The following is a 16,687-nucleotide window of genomic DNA, read 5'->3' as shown; positions in this document are numbered from 1 at the left end:
AACTACAGAATTTACATTCTTTTCATGGACCAGTGAAACATTTATAAAAATGAACGGCATGCTGGGCCATAAAACAAAAGTAATAATATATTTCAAATGAATGAATGGGGAGCTATCATCAGTAATCTTTGAAAGAAGATGAAGAACCAGGTGTCAATGGGAGATTAAAACAAAGTAATGTTGACCCAAAGACAGAAAAATCAAATTCTAGGAACTACATCTGAAATGTGAATTCTCAGTAGCCGTACAACCTATCATTTCACATTTTTGAGCTACATAGGACATGAAAAACATGGAAAAAGCCAGGCCAAAGTAATCTCATTTCCTTTTTAAACAAACTAGTAGTACAAACAAGTAGTACATTCTGATTTCAGAAAGCATTCAATACCGTTTCTCATGAGGCTTCAGGTAATAAGCCACAATTATCATGAGTCGCTCACACAAAAAGACTCTTGCAGGCAAATAAGGCAAATGGAGAAATACAGTCTGGATGATAGCGTAAGTGGATCAGTGGCTGGTTAAACATCCATATTCACACTGTGATGATTATTGGAGCAATGTCAATTTGGATTACAAGTCTCCAGTGGCGACATTTACAGGGCTTTGTCTTTTATCCTCTTCTACATTTATGTAAACACCTTGCATATAAATAAACAAAGGACCGCTTATGTACTCGAAGGTGGAACTGAGTCCAATTGAATAACTAATCTCTGATACCAAATATGCATTTAAAAGATCCCCAGAGGAAATTCTAGTTCTTCTCTTGGAATTCCATATTATATTGCTCATACTATCATAGAAATCATCCTCTACAACATTAACTCTTTGTATTTTTCTCTCCCAAGATACATAGGTTTCTATAAATTTTGCATTTAGGTAAAGAAAAAAACTGTACATTACAGGATAGAGAGATCTGCAGTTGACCACAGCACAAATATAAGCCAACAGTGTACAACTGTTGAAAATCATTGTGTGGAATTCTGCTTCTAGCCAAGATGGAGTAACAGAGAGGATTTACAATCCTACCTGAAATACCAAAAAATGGACAAAATATATGAAACAACAGATTTCAGAACATGAGACATCAGGCAACAAAAGATGGTGATTCCATAGAGACAGGAAAAAATTAAGGTGAGCCCTCCCATTACCTCGGCTTACTGTCTAGAAACCTTCCAGGCCATGTAGCAAAGAGAGACTACCCAAGCGAAGCCCAGTGGACTCTTGAGTTTGGAAAATGGAACAGATGACAAAGGTGGCTACAGTTTGCAGGACTGAAAGCTAGAGAGATGAAACCTATGAAGAGACTCCAAGAGTCTACAGGGGATTTCTCTCAAGTATTTGCCCAAGTACTATTTAGCACATTCACAAGAGAAACACTACTCAAGGATGGGAAAGAACCATTTTTGGAAGACTAGACATTTAGAGAAGAAACAATTACAGAACTTGAAGACACAGTGATAGAAACTATCCCAAATGGGATGGGTGTGGTGGCTCACGCCTGTAATCCCAGCACTTTGGGAGGCGGAGGCGGGTGGATCACCTGAGGTCAGGAGTTCAAGAACAGCCTGACCAATATGGTGAAACCCTGCCTCTATTAAAAATTCAAAAATTAGCCAGGCATGGTGGCACATGCCTGTAATACCAGCTACTAGGGAGGCTGAAGCAGGAGAATCGCTTGAACTCTGGAGGAGGAGGATGCGGTGAGCCGAGATCATACCACTGCACTCCAGACTGGGCAACAAAAGCGAAAGTTCATCTCAAAAAAAAAAACAAAAAACAAAAAAAAAGAAACTATCCCAAATGAAAAGAGGGAGAGAGGAAGGGAAGGACTGGGGTAATGCCTGATGCTTACAGCAGGCTGAGAATTGTAACTGTTTCTGCTAGTCAGACTATAAATCTAAAGATGCACAAGGCATTAGGTAGACTACATAGAAGCGTTTTGCCTCAATAGTGAGGAATAATTAGCCCTATACTGAGCCGGCTCTTGTCTCATCATCTAAGAAGCTATAAAAGTAAGATATAAAGCTCAAATTATTTCCAAGTAACTTAACCTCATCCCAGAAAAAAAAAAAAAAACTGTTTATAAGAGTGTTTATATAAAAATATCCAGGCCAGGTGCGGTGGCTCATGCCTGTAATCCCAACACTTTGGGAGGCCAAGGTGGGCAGATCAGGAGGTCAGGAGATCAAGACCATCCTGGCTAACAAGGTAAAATCCCATCTCTACTAAAAATACGAAAAATTAGCCAGGCGTGGTGGTGGGCGCCCAGTTACTCAGGAGGCTGAGGCAGGAGAATCACTTGAGGCAGGAGAAGCGCTTGAATCCAGGAGGCAGAGGTTGCAGTGAGCCAAGATCGCGCCACTGCACTCTGGCCTGGGCGACAGAGTGAGACTCCGTCTCAAAATACATAAATAAATAATAAAAATAAAAATATCCAGTACCTAATAAGGTAAAATTAGGTCCGACATCCAATCAAAGATATGAAGCATGCAAACAGATAGGAAAACATGACCAATGAGGAAAAAAAATCCATCAACCAAAGCTGATCCAGAAATGACAAAGACATTAGTGGATTAGGACAATAAAACAGTTATAACTGTATTCTACAGGCTCAAAAAGGTAATAGATATGGAAAATATAAAAAGCCCCAAACTGAACTTCTAGAAATGAAAACTACAATGTCTAAGTTGAAAACTATATTAAATAGGATTAATGGAAGATGAGACATTACAGAAGATTACTGAACTTGAAAACATAGCAATAGAAACTATCCAAAATGAAAAGTGAGACAGAAGAAAGAATTTTTTAAAAATGAATAGAACATGAATGAGTTGTAGATCAAATTCAAGCAGGCTATTACACATATAATTGTAGTCTTCTAGGAAGCAAGTGGGTGACGGGGGGAATATTTGAAGAAATAATGGCCAAAATTTGTCCAAATTTCATGAAGACCATAAATCCACAAAACCCAAATAAAAGAAACATGAAGAAAACTACACTGAGGCACATTATAATGAAAATGCTCAAAATCAGCATTAAGAGAAAATCTTCCAAGTAGCAGGGGGTTGGGAGAAGGAGGATCCTATTTATTTATTTATTTTTTTTTTATTTTTTTTATTTTTTTTGAGACGGAGTCTCGCTCTGTCGCCCAGGCTGGAGTGCAGTGGCCGGATCTCGGCTCACTGCAAGCTCCGCCTCCCGGGTTTACGCCATTCTCCTGCCTCAGCCTCCCGAGTAGCTGGGACTACAGGCGCCGGCCACCGCGCCCGGCTAGTTTTTTTGTATTTTTTAGTAGAGACGGGGTTTCACCGCGTTAGCCAGGATGGTCTCGATCTCCTGACCTCGTGATCCGCCCGTCTCGGCCTCCCAAAGTGCTGGGATTACAGGCTTGAGCCACCGCGCCCGGCCGAGGATCCTATTTAAAGGAACAAACAAAAGGATGACTGATTGCTGAACTCTAATCAGAAGCAATGTGAGCAAGAGGACAGTGGAGTAACATCCGTAAAGTACTGAAAGAAAAAACTGCTGTCAACCTACAATTCTATATTCAGCAAAAAATTACTAAACTTGAAGACACAGTGATAGAAAATGAAGGCAAAGTAAAGCCATTTTCAGATATATGAAAGCTGAAAGAACTCATCACCAACAAACCTGCACTATAAGAGATGTTTAAAAAGTCCTTGGAGTTGCCACAGGTAAATTTAAATGAGAGAAAAAAAAAAACAAACAAGTAGTCCTTCAGGCAGATGGAAAAGGATACCAGACGGAACACAGATCTACATGAATAGAACATGGCAACTACATGAGTACCGAAAATGGTAACTATATAAGTAAATATATGAGATTCTAAGATTGTAAGTATATAAATCTTTAGTACATAATAGATGCTTTGATTGAATTAAACATAAAAATAGATATTTTTGTTGAAGAAAAAATAATAATAAAGTGTAGGCTTTAGAGGATACATAAAACACTCAGTGTGCTGGTTTATACCTGTAGTCTCAGCTGTGCAGGGGGCTGAGGCAGGAGGATTCCTTGAGCCCAGGAGTTCAAGGCTATAGTGAGCAATGGTCATACCACTGCACTCTAGCCTAGGCAAAAGAGCAAGACCCTACTCAACTAAAAAACAAAAGTAAAAGTAAAATGTGTGATAAAAATTACATACAGGTTAAGAAAGAAATAATGGAAGTATAGTATTGTAAGGTTCTTCTACACATTAAGTGAGATAACATCACTCAAAGATATACCATGAAGTGATAAAGTAAACTGTAGGCCAGGTGCAGTGGTTCACACCTGTAATCCCAGCACTTTGGGAGCCTGAGGCAGCAGATCACTTGAGGCCAGGAGTTCAAGACCAGCATGGCCAACATGGCGAAAAAATTAGCTGGGCATGGTGGCATAGTCTCTAGTTCCAGCTGCTCAGGAGGCTGAGACAGGAGAATCACTTGAACCCAGCAGGCAGAGGTTGCAGTGAGCCAAGATCATGCCACTTCACCCCAGACTGGGTGAGAGAGACTCTGTCTCCAAAAAAAAAAAAAGAGGTATAGTGTAAAACCTTGAGCAACTATTAGCAAAAATGTTATTGCTAGTAAGCAAACAAAAATATAAAATAGAGTCATTTTTAAAAATTGAATTAATTTGAAAGAACACAGAAAAACAGGAAAAGGGAAATCAAAAAGCAGATGAAATAGAAAATAGCAAGATAAATTTAAATCTATAATGAAATCACATTAATATAATCTACCCTAATTAAAATATAGACAAAGATATTAAAATACAAATATATATATATATATTTCTCTAGTGCACCAGACTGACGGTTCCTTGAAAAAGATACAGTTTCCTGTGTTTCTCTGCATTGTCAGACTGTCACATAAAAGGTCTCTCATAAATACAGAGGGGAAGTGGGGAGGGGGAAGGAGGAAAGGAGGTAGGTCTACTGATTCCCATTTTACTACTGTTTCTTCCACAGGAAACTAGTATTATTACTCACTCATGCAACTATAACCTCCTTAATAAGGTAAGACCACAAAAATCCAGATATGACGACTCTACATAAAACACTTCTAATTAACCCTGTCTCATATCATATGAGCTTTTCTATGCATTTTTAATAGCTTTCCCAATGACAGCACTTTTGATCTGTGAACTTGACCCACACTAATAGTAATATCCCAATAAACTAGGCAAAAAGGTACCTCACTGGTCCAGGCAGCCAACAGAAGCGATCCGCAGAAATAAGAACGTGAATCTTTAGCCTGCTATATCTGCCACTATGAACAGCTGCTGAGCTAACTAGACAGAGACTTCATTCTAGGTATTACATTAGAATGCCTAAGACTATAGTCATATAACAACAATTCTTGAAGATTTTCACCTTGTTTAGTAAGGGCTTCTCGGAGAGCAGTAGTTATCATAGCTCTTCTTTCACCATCTTCATTCCTCCCCATGTTCCTGAACAAACCAGGCTTCTCTTCCTGCTGTTCCTTTTCTCTCTGCATTAAAATAAAAAAGAATGAAATCCAGAACTGGCAATGTGCAATGTAAATAACAGCACAATCATGAACACCTAGCATCAAAAAAAAGGTCCATTATGAGGAAGGGCACGGTGGCTCACGCCTGTAATCCCAGCATTTTGGGAGGCCAAGGCAGGGGAATCAGCTGAGGTCAGGAGATTGAGACCAGCCCCACCAACATGGCAAAACCCCATCTCTACTAAAAATACAAAAATTAGCTGGGGATGGTGGCTCACACCTGTAATCCCAACTACTCAGGAGGCTGAGGCAGGAGAATCACTTGAACCCGGAAGGTGAAAGTTGCAGTGAGCCGAGATCACACCACCACACTCCAGCCTAAGCAACAGAGAAAGACTCCATCTCAAAAAATAAATAATTATAAATAATTTTTAAAAATTTTTTTTAAAAGGGCTGTTATGAACCATGGCCCACAAAACCCATCCTCTCCAAAGTGAACACACTCACAATGAGACAACAATCTAAAGACATGCCAAGATGCTCTTGTTTAAAGTAACTATATACTCAAACATACACACCCAAAAACCATAAATCTACAATTCACTTATCTAAGTGTCAAACATTTTCAGCAATCTGAGTACAGATAGCTGCCTAACTTCAGCAAGTTGCTTATTTTCTCTGAATTTCAATTTCCTCACCTGAAAAAGGAAAAAAATAACAATAGCAATAGAGAAGAAATATGTTGAAGGTTAAAAGAAATAAAATCACAGCACAACCCCTGATGTATAATAGGCGTTCAATAAATTATAGCTGCTGCTGGTATTACATCTCTAAACCCCCAAAACAAGTGAAAAAAGTACTCGAAGGCACCCTGAGAGCCATCAGCTCAGAGACCAAGTCACCCCACTACCACCAACAGCCTTCCCAATGGCTCCTTCTCCTTTATTTTATTTTTTGAAACGGAGTCTCGCTTTGTCACCCAGGCCAGAGTGCAGGGGCACGACCTTGGCTCACTGCAACCACCGCCTCCCAGGTTCAAGCAATTCTCATGCCTCAGCCTCCCGAGTAGCTGGGACTACAGGCGTGCACCACCATGCCCAGCTAATTTTTTTGTATTTTTAGTAGAGACAGGGTTTCGCCATGTTGGCCAGGCTGGTCTGAAACTCCTGGCCAATGTCCGCTTCTAGAAGATCCCATGCAGGATATTCTTCTTCAGTGATAGAAAAAGAAACACTTAAGAAATCCGAAGGATAATATAAAACTGATTGTGTTTCATGTTGACTTTGGCCACCAGGAAATTTCACCAGCACACCTTTGATTACTGTTACAAAACCTTGCACCATGCTGGTCTTCTATTCATTGTAATTGGCTTGATATGACAAGATGACCCTCATTCCGTCTTTTTTTTTTTTTTTTTTGAGACGGAGTCTCGCTCTGTCGCCCAGGCTGGAGTGCAGTGGCGCGATCTCAGCTCACTGCAAGCTCCGCCTCCTGGGTTCACGCCATTCTCCTGCCTCAGCCTCCCGAGGAGCTGGGACTACAGGCGCCCGCCACCTCGCCTGGCTAGTTTTTTTGTATTTTTTAGTAGAGACGGGGTTTCACCAGGTTAGCCAGGATGGTCTCGATCTCCTGACCTCGTGATCCGCCCGTCTCAGCCTCCCAAAGTGCTGGGATTACAGGCTTGAGCCTCCGCGCCCGGCCCATTCCGTCTTTCAGTTGATTTCTTCCTCTCTTTTTAAACGTTTATTTGTGTATATTTTAAAATATATCTCCCTATCTTTTTGGGAATGGTAGAGTGCTAAATAATAATTTCAGAGACAACACACAAGATCTGTGTTAGACTTTAGGGGAGATACTCATCAAATCTTACTGACAGCTGCAGAAATTCACAATAACTCATTTTGGCAGTGGTCCTACCACTAAGCCCCAGACCACCCCTGGTGCCTATTTTAAATGTCCAGCCATCCAGCCCCCAGGTGAATAAGTGAATGGACTCACTGTAACACCTCTTCTACTTTAACGTGAGAATATCTCACAGATGAGATCTCAGATCTGCTTCAAACTAAAACAGAAGGGGGTATACAAAGGGTACCTGGGGGAGGATGGCCCGTAAGTTGCTGGTTGATGAGGCCAGGCAATAGGTAATAAGAATTCACTATATCACTCTGTGTACTTCTGAGAACATTCAATGTTCCCCATACATAAAATGTAAAACAAGATTAAAATTTTTAACACTTGGCCGGGCACATCGGTTCACACCTGTAATCCCAGCACTATGGGAGGCCGAGGCAGGGGGAATCACCTGAGGTCAGGAGTTCGAGACCAGCCTGGCCAACATGGTGAAACCCCGTCCCTACTAAAAATACAAAAATTAGCCAGGCATGGTGGCAGGCACCTATAATCCCAGCTACTAGGGAGGCTGAGACAGGAGAATCGCTTGAACCCAGGAGGCGGAGGTTTCAGTGAGCCAAGATTGCACCACTGCACTCCAGTCTGGGCGACAGAGAGAGACTCTGCCTCAAAAAAAAAAAAAAAATTAACACTCACAGAAAGTAAATGAAATTTGGAGTCAATATCTCTACATTCTCTGTTACTTCAGGGACATGCTCTGAAATAGGAAATCAGTGAAAAAAGTACTTTAGAGAATCAAATGTACCAAATGAGAAAAAAAAAAAAGCCACATTAAGTCCTATCTGTCCTAAAAGTCAGCATTCCAAATTACTAAATGTAATCAAAATGCAAGGCAAATGAACATTTTTGCTTCCAGTAATAGAGTTCTTAATTACACATTACTGGATGGAGCTGAAAAAATTCATAAACAAACATCAATCATTTGTTCTTCCAATAAATGTAATTAGTTTAATGCTAGGCCTTTTATACAAATAAAAAGGCTCCAGTTATTATTTTGTTAAGATAGTTTAAAATAGAAGGAATCCTTTGCCTTTTGTTTTCCAAGATGAGGCCTCCCTACATTGCCCAGGCTGGTCTCAAACTCCTGGGCTCAAGTGATCCTCCCGCCTCAGCTACCCAAGTAGTTTGTTTTGTTTCTTTAATCTAAAAGCAAAAGTGTGAGCTTGATAAAGAAGTCTTGTGGTGAAGCAAAACGAACAAATCTCAACCTTGAAAGCATTTAAATTCTCTGAAGCAATTCTATAGCAAGTCTCTATAATTCCTCCACAAATCATGCAAAAAATTGATGAGAGATGGCAGTATTTGCCCTCAAAAGCCTCTGTCACCACAAAACATCACGGCTTATTTGCTTAACCCAAAGGCCAAATAAATCCAAAATTGGACCCAGGCCCATGACACTGGCCTCTGACCACTGTGCCCAAAGCTCCACAGATATCCTCTTGGGGTTTTAAACAGAGACTTCTGGCCCTTACAAAATGAACAGACTCCAAAGGACGGCCATGGAATACTGTCCCTGTCCCTTCACTAGAGAAAGTATCTATTATAAAATGTGAGTGTTGCAACCCCAGAGTCAGTCGTAAGGGCTATGATTAAAAGTCTTGAGCACTCAGGACAAACAAAATTCATCATTCCTTCCCTCTAAGGCAGCTCAATCCTATCTTCCATATGCAGTAGTAACTTCGCTTCTGAAAAGAAATGTAATGGTTTATAATACTCCGCAAGGGAGTTTAATGCACCATTCAAATTCTAACTCTAATCTGCTAGGTGCAGACACTGTTTACTCTCTGCCCAGAATATAACAATACAACAACCCATATAGTTTTGTGTATTTATTCATTTATAGTTGTTACATGGCCTAAATAGAAATAAGTAAGATCCCAGAATCAGCCAACCTTGATTTCTTCCTCTCCTGTACTATCCCATTTAAAGATGAGTGGCCAAATTCTGTAACCACATAACCAGCCCAATCTGGTTCAATTACATGTAGTAAACTTGTAAGCTGTATTTCAGTTGCCATGAACCCCCAGGTTGTAGGTCAGGTAACTCGAGCACAGATGAACCCAGTGTGCCCAATGTGTGACACCAGAGGCAATCAGAACTAAAAAGTCAACCACAGGCAGAACCAAAGGGCTAGGATCAGGGAAAAGAGAGAATTAAGAAGCAAGCCTCGGCATCACCTCAGGGCATGCGCCAATCAGATCATGTCTTGGCATCGCCTCACGGCATGCTCCAATCAAATCACACCTCCTGGCATCACTTCGTTGCAAGATCCAATCAGATCACACTTCACTAATTATACTGCCTCATGGTAATCCTTCTGCCTATAATACCTGCTCCAGTCTCCAGCTCAGGGAGACAGATTTGAGTGTTTCTTCCTATCTCCTTGCCAGTCGACTCCCAATAAAGCCTTTCTTTTTTCCAAAGCCAGTGCCATGGTATTGGTTTCTATTTACATCCAGCAGTAAGCCCATTGCCCAGTAAAACAGTTCTAGGGTTTCATTTCCTAACATAACTGTTCTCTCCACCTACAATGCCACTGTTCTTGTCCACGGCCTTGATTTCTCCTAAGGGACGACAGCAAAAGCCAAAGTAAATGGTCTCCCTGTCTCCAACCTCCACTTCCATTCCTCCCATCTCCCATACCCATCACACTTGCCTTGAAACAAAACTCATGTCCTAGCCAAGCTGCAGTGGCCTGATATGCAAACAGGAAAGCCAATTATAAGCCAACTTCCTAAGCACTTATGAAAATGGCAATGAATACACAAAACGTTCTTTACAAACTGACAGGACTACATGAATCTTATAGAATAATAGGAATAAAGCAGTGGTACTAATGTTTTTTGTTTGTTTTTGTTTTAAATATCATACAATACTGGTTGGGTGCAGTGGCTCATGCCTGTAAACCCAGGACTTTGCGAAACCAAGGCAGGAAGATTTGGTTGAGCAAAGGAGTTGGACCAGCCTGGGCGACAGAGTGAGATCCCAGCTCTACAAAAAAAACACTTTTTTTTTTTTTTTTTTTTTTGAGACGGTGTCTCACTCTGTCTCCCAGGCTGGAGTGCAGCAGCATGATCTCAGCTCACCACAAGCTCCGCCTCCTGGGTTCACACCATTCTCCTGCCTCAGCCTCCCCAGTAGTTGAGACTACAGGTGCCCGCCCCCACACCCAGTTAATTTTTTTGTATTTTTTTTTAGTAGAGACGGGGTTTCACTGTGTTAGCCAGGATGGTCTCGATCTCCTGACCTCGTGATTCACCTGCCTCGGCCTCCCAAAGAGCTGGGATTACAGGTGTGAGCCACTGTGGCTGGCAAATTTTTTTTAATTAGCCAGGTGTGGTGGCACGTGCCTGTCATCCGAGCTACTTGGGAGGCTGAGGTGGCAGAATCTCTTGAGCCCAGGAGTTCAAGGCTGTGGTGAGCTATGATCACAGCACTGCACTCCAGCCTGGGTTACAAAGCAAGACCCTGTCTCTAAAAGTAAAAAAATTTTTTTTTAAATCATACAATACTACTTAATTCATTTTGATACCATCGTCCCAGAAACCACAGTACCACCTGATTTTGCCTACGATAAAAACAAGGCAAAAAACTGATGTGCTAAAGACTTTAAAATGCTATATAGTTGGAAACTGACAAACAGGAGTTTTACAAGAAACAAGCTTTTTTACCAAAACATACATTTCTCCCAGGAAAGAGTCTTTCTGATTGTTTGATCCTTTTTTTTACCATCATGTGATTCCTTTTCTTATCAATTCTTCTAGAAAAGGTTGGCTAGGCTGGGAGTGGTGGCTCACATTCGCAATCCTAGCACTTTGGGAGGCGGAGGTGGGTGGATCACCTGAGGTCAGGAGTTTGAGATCACCCTGGCCAACATGGTGAAACCCCATCCCTACTAAAAATACAAAAATCAGCCGGGTGTGGTGGCAAAGGCCTGTAATTTCAGCTACTGGGGAGGCTGAGGCACGAGAATCACTTGAACCCGGGAGGCAGAGGTTGCAAGGAGCCGAGATGGCACCACTGCACTCCAGCCTGGGCAACAGACTCTGTCTCAAATAAAAGATTGGCTATAGAATGCCCAAATTCTCTAGAGGTCATTTTTCTAGACAGTCAAGCTGGCTAGGCCTGGAGCCATGCCTGCACAAGGTGGGCATTCAGAAAATGTTGGTTGAATAAATGAAGAAATGCCTCCAAACTATCAGACAGCTATTTCTAGACCTGGAAATTTAGACCACACTTCTTTCAGTAACTAATTCTAAACCTGATAACTTTCAATATTAAAAACTCAGGTCGGACATGGTGGTTCACGCCTGTAATCCCAGCACTTTGGGAGGCTAAGGCGGGCAGATCACTTGGGGCTCAGGAGTTCAAGACCAGCCTGTCCAACATGATGAAACCCCACCTCAACTAAAAATACAAAAATCAGCCAGGTGTGGTGACATGCGCTTGTGGTCCCAGCTACTCGGAAGGCTGAGGCAGAAGAATCACTTGAACCTGGGAGGCGGAGGTTGCAGTGAGCTGAGATCACACCTGGGCAACAAAGCAAGACTCCATCTCAAAAAAGAAAAAGAAAAAAAAAAAAACTCTTCTTTATGTTTAATTATACATGAAGTAGAGTTTTAATATTAATCTAAACTAATAAAATTAATTATATCACTGAAAAAGAGTCACAGTAAAAACAGTAATTAATATTTAATAACTTGTGCTGTAATTTAACCCCACATTTAGAATCCTATTTCTTTAATAAATGAATCTCCAACATATCACTCACTGGTCATGGTTCAGTTTTAAAATGACCAATTTTCACCATTACTCAAAGATTTTGTATATACTGGATTCTAAAAATGCCTTTTGAACTTGTGGAAAAGCAGTGTGTCCAAGCGTGTGAAGAACTTTACTCTGACACAGTAATTCTATTTTGGATAACCTACCTTCACAAGATAACGTGGGGACTCATTGTTAAGTGCTCCTAGCTACAGAGACCATGGTGAGTCCAGACAGTTTAAGGGCAGCATATTGGGCTTGAAAGGATATCACCTCCTGTCTCTAGGTGAAGTAAACACTCCAAAGCCTTAAAAATAATTCTGAAACTAGCTTCCTGTTATTCCACTGCAATACCAATAGAACTTTATAATCAGAACTGGACATACTGAGATCCTTCTGCAATTTAAATAGCTGGTAAATTGAAATGTTTCTCCAGTGAGTAACCGTCAGGCATTTGCCATTTATTTCCAAAATTAATGATGCTGATGTTAGTGTTTGTCTGCTTAGCCAGAACATTGCTGTGGGGAGTATTTAGCAACATTTATTTACTGCAGGAAAAAAAAAAATAAGTAGCAATAGGCTTTACATTTACAAATCACAACATAAGAGAAAGAGAAAATAAACAATATAAAAATTATCAGGCTCCTCCTGACTCGTGGTTCTCTAAACACTACAACTTCTCTTCTGAGAAACACTTTTCCCTGGGGAGGCAGCCAAGAGGAGTGACACAGACAGATGGAGTCCAGGCTTGAGCCCGTCAATTTACCAGCCACCTGACGATGGACAAATTGCTTAACCTAAGCCTCAGTTGCTTATCTGTGAAATGCTAAATTGCAGATAATAATAGTATGATTATCTCAAGGTCACTGTGAGGATTGAGTGAGATAATCTAGTCTGTATTTTGATTTCTCCTTTTTTCCTTTATTTTTTGAGACAGGGTTATCTCAGGCTATTGCCTAGGCTAGAGTACAGAGGCACAATCTCGGCTCACTGAAACCTCCTTCTCTCAGGTTCAAGCGATTCTCCTGCCTCAGCCTCCTGAGTAGCTGGGATTACAGGCGTGTGCCACCACGTCCAGCTAACTTTTGTATTTTTAGTAAAAATGAGGTTTCACCATGTTTGCCAGGCTGATCTTGAACTCCAGACCTCAGGTGATCCACCAGCCTCAGCCTCCCAAAGTGCTGGGATTACAGGCATAAACCACTGCACCCAGCCTCCTAGTATTTTAAACCTACACTGGAACTCTCCTCTCTCCCCACACCCCCTAACCCATTCTCCTATTCAATCAAGTCACATTGCCTCCCACTGCCTCCCACTGCCTTCAGGAGAAAGCTCAGCCCTCCACTGCAGGACTTGAGAAGCCTCTAGGATCCTACCCCGTCTTCCTTCTCTATGTCACAGCTCCACACATCCCTACCCCTACTCAACTCTAGGCACACCAAACTGTTTAGGGTTTCCCAAACATGCCACCCCTAACACCCCATTCCCCCGACATCTCCATCTGTCTCCCTAACATTCCAGTGTTTCAAAGTTTAGTGCTCTAGTTCTTAGAAACTACTCTCATCCTTCAAATTATCTTCAGTCCTAGAAGTCTTAGATATTACTACAAAGGGAGGGAAGTAGAATACCATGGTGGTGTTTTGGTAGGACCAAATCTATCCTATTTGAAGACATATTCTTATATAAGTTAATATTATATTCTAATTATTAACTATTATAGTTAATATATTCTAATTACATTGGAATAATAGTTAATATTATATTCTAATTTTAATTATATATATTATACTAACATATAATTATATTAGAATAATTAGGTAATATTATATTCTAATTCTAATTATATATTATACTAATAATATATAATTATATTAGAATAATTAGTTAATATGTTCTAATTCTAATTATATAATTATTATATAATTCTAATATGATTATATACTTGCTATATAATTAATTCTAATATGATTATATAATGGTTATATAATTAATTCTAATTATATAATTGTTATACAATTAATTCTAATATAATTATATAATTGCTATACAATTAATTCTAATATAATTATATAATTGTTATACAATTAATTCTAATATAATTATATAATTGTTATACAATTAATTCTAAAATGATTATTAATTCTAATAGAATTAGAATATAATTAGAATTAAAATATAGTATTATTATATAAAAAATATATTAACTACTATACAGGAAAATACAATGTGGCTGGATTAACTGTTTTAATCTGCATAAGAACTTTACAAGGCAGATACTATTATCTCCCACATTACAAATGAGAAAATGGAAGCACAGAGGGGTAAAATAATTTGTCCACATGCACAAGCTGAGACATATGACTCCAAGAAAGTTAGTATTACTCAAAAACCAGTCTTAAAATGACAGTGCTTCAGCCCAACTCTTAAGCACTGGCACATACTTCTTCCCCCAACAGTAACAACTAAGGCAATTTCATGTGGTGTGTCATGGATGATCATGTGGAAAGCACTCAGAGAATATGTGTGAACCAGCCCCAAAGAAAATGCCAGAAAAAGCCAGCCTCAGTGGCTCACACCTGTAATCCCAGCACTTTGGGAGGCTGAGGCAGGTGGATCACCTGAGGTCAGAAGTTCAAGACCAGCCTGGCCAACATGGCGAGGCGCTGTCTCTACTGAAAATACAAAAATTAGCCAGGCGTGGTGGCAGGCGCTTATAATCCCAGTTACTCAGGAGGCTGAGGCAAAAGAATTGCGTGAACCTGGGAGGCGGGGGGTTGCCGTGAGACGATATTTTGCCACTGCACTCCAGCCTGGGCGACACAGCGAGACTGTCAAAAAAAAAAGAAAGAGAAAAAAGAAAATGCCAGAAAAAGAAAAGAAAAAGAAAAGCCAAGCAGTAAAACCTCCATTGCCAAGTTTAGTATCCCATATCCCATATAAATCGAAAACAAGATCTATTTGAACACACTGCTGTAACCTAACAATCCTGAAAAACGAAAACTGACAGCTTATTTTCGTGTCATACTAAAGTTGGAAAAAAATAGGTACTTTTCCCAAAGATCTGATGATTTTATGAGAGATTTTTATGAGAAAGCTGAAATATCACAAACCAGCTGCTTAAAGCTCATAAAGCCCAAATTCATTACATTTCAAAAAATAATGTACATGGATGTCCGAAACCTTCATTAATGTTTTCTCCAGTGCCCTCTAATGGCCATAAGATGAAAAAGCAAAGAAAAATACATACCCATAAATTACCCCAAACTCTTCACCCACTATAAACAAAGTTTTTAATTTTTTTTTTTTTTTTTTTTTTTTTTTTGAGATAGGATCTCGCTCTATCACCCAGGCTTGAGTGCAGTGGCATGATCTTGGCTCACTACAACCTCCACCTCCACCTCCCAGGCTCAAGCGATCCTCCCACCTCAGCCTCCCAGTAGCTGGGATTACAGGCATGCACCATCACACCCAGCTAATTTTTGTATTTTTTGTAGAGACAGGGTTTCGTCATGTTGCCCAGGCTGGTCTCAAACTCCTGAGCTCAAGCGATCCACCTACCTAGGCTTCCCAAAGTGCTGGGATTACAGGCATGAGCCACTGCGCCCAGCTAAACAAAGCTTTTAAATAAAGCTTAACCTGGCAGAAAATACAAAAATCTCTAAATTAGCTATCTCATGCATCAATTTAAGACAATTTCACCGATGAAAATTACTCAGATTTTTAATTAAGAGTCATAACATTATACATTCACTTTGACCCACCATATCAATATGGGGAATGTGCAAATGTAGGAAAACATTCATACATCTTTCAAAAGTAAGAAAAGTCTCAGACCAGTGTTAATTATAAGAGCAGAAAACTTGAAAGCACATCAAATGACCAACTCTAAGAAAATATATAAGCAAATTTAAAACATCTAAGCAAGGCCAGGACTGGTGGCTCACGCCTGTCATCCTAGCACTTTGGGAGGCCGAGGCGGTGGATCACTTGAGGTCAGGAGTTCAAAATCACCCTGGCCAACATGGTGAAAACTCCATCTCTACAAAAAATACAAAATTAGGCAGGCATGGTGGCACATGCCTGTAATCCCAGCTACTCGGGAGGCTGGGATGGGAGAAATGCTTGAACCCAGGAGGCGGAGGTTGCAGTGAGCCGAGATCGCACCACTGCACTCCAACCTGGGTGATGCAGCGAGACTCCATTTCAAAAAAAAAAAATTGGCCGGGCGCGGTGGCTCACACCTGTAATCCCAGCATTTTGGGAGGCCGAGGCAGGTGGATCATGAGGTCAAGGGATCGAGACCATCCTGGCTAATACGGTGAAACCCCGTCTCCACTAAAAAATACCAAAAAATTAGCCAGGCGTGGTTGCGGGCGCCTGTAATCCCAGTTACTCGGGAGACTGAGGCAGGAGAATGGTGTGAACCCGGGAGGCGGAGCTTGCAGTGAGCAGAGATTGCACCACCGCACTCCAGCCTGGGTGACAGAGCAAGACTCCATCTCAAACAAACAAACAAACAAAATTATACTGACCAGAGG

At 40.6% G+C, this 16,687-nt stretch overlaps 1 protein-coding gene across 1 annotated transcript in view; it reads right to left on the bottom strand.

Moving 5' to 3' along the window:
* The window catches only part of LOC112620166 (S-adenosyl-L-methionine-dependent tRNA 4-demethylwyosine synthase), a 254,738-nt gene that overhangs the window by 197,092 nt on the left and 40,959 nt on the right, over positions 1-16,687 (bottom strand). The window contains exon 8 of the mRNA XM_025378411.1: positions 5,378-5,495. Coding sequence (XP_025234196.1) covers positions 5,378-5,495 — 118 coding nt within the window. The remainder of the gene's footprint in view (positions 1-5,377; positions 5,496-16,687) is intronic.

Source organism: Theropithecus gelada, chromosome 3 (genome assembly GCF_003255815.1).
Source record: "Theropithecus gelada isolate Dixy chromosome 3, Tgel_1.0, whole genome shotgun sequence".
NCBI classification, from domain to species: domain Eukaryota; kingdom Metazoa; phylum Chordata; class Mammalia; order Primates; family Cercopithecidae; genus Theropithecus; species Theropithecus gelada.
The sequence above is the reverse complement of the archived record's forward strand: the minus strand, read 5'-3'. Positions and strand labels throughout refer to the sequence as shown.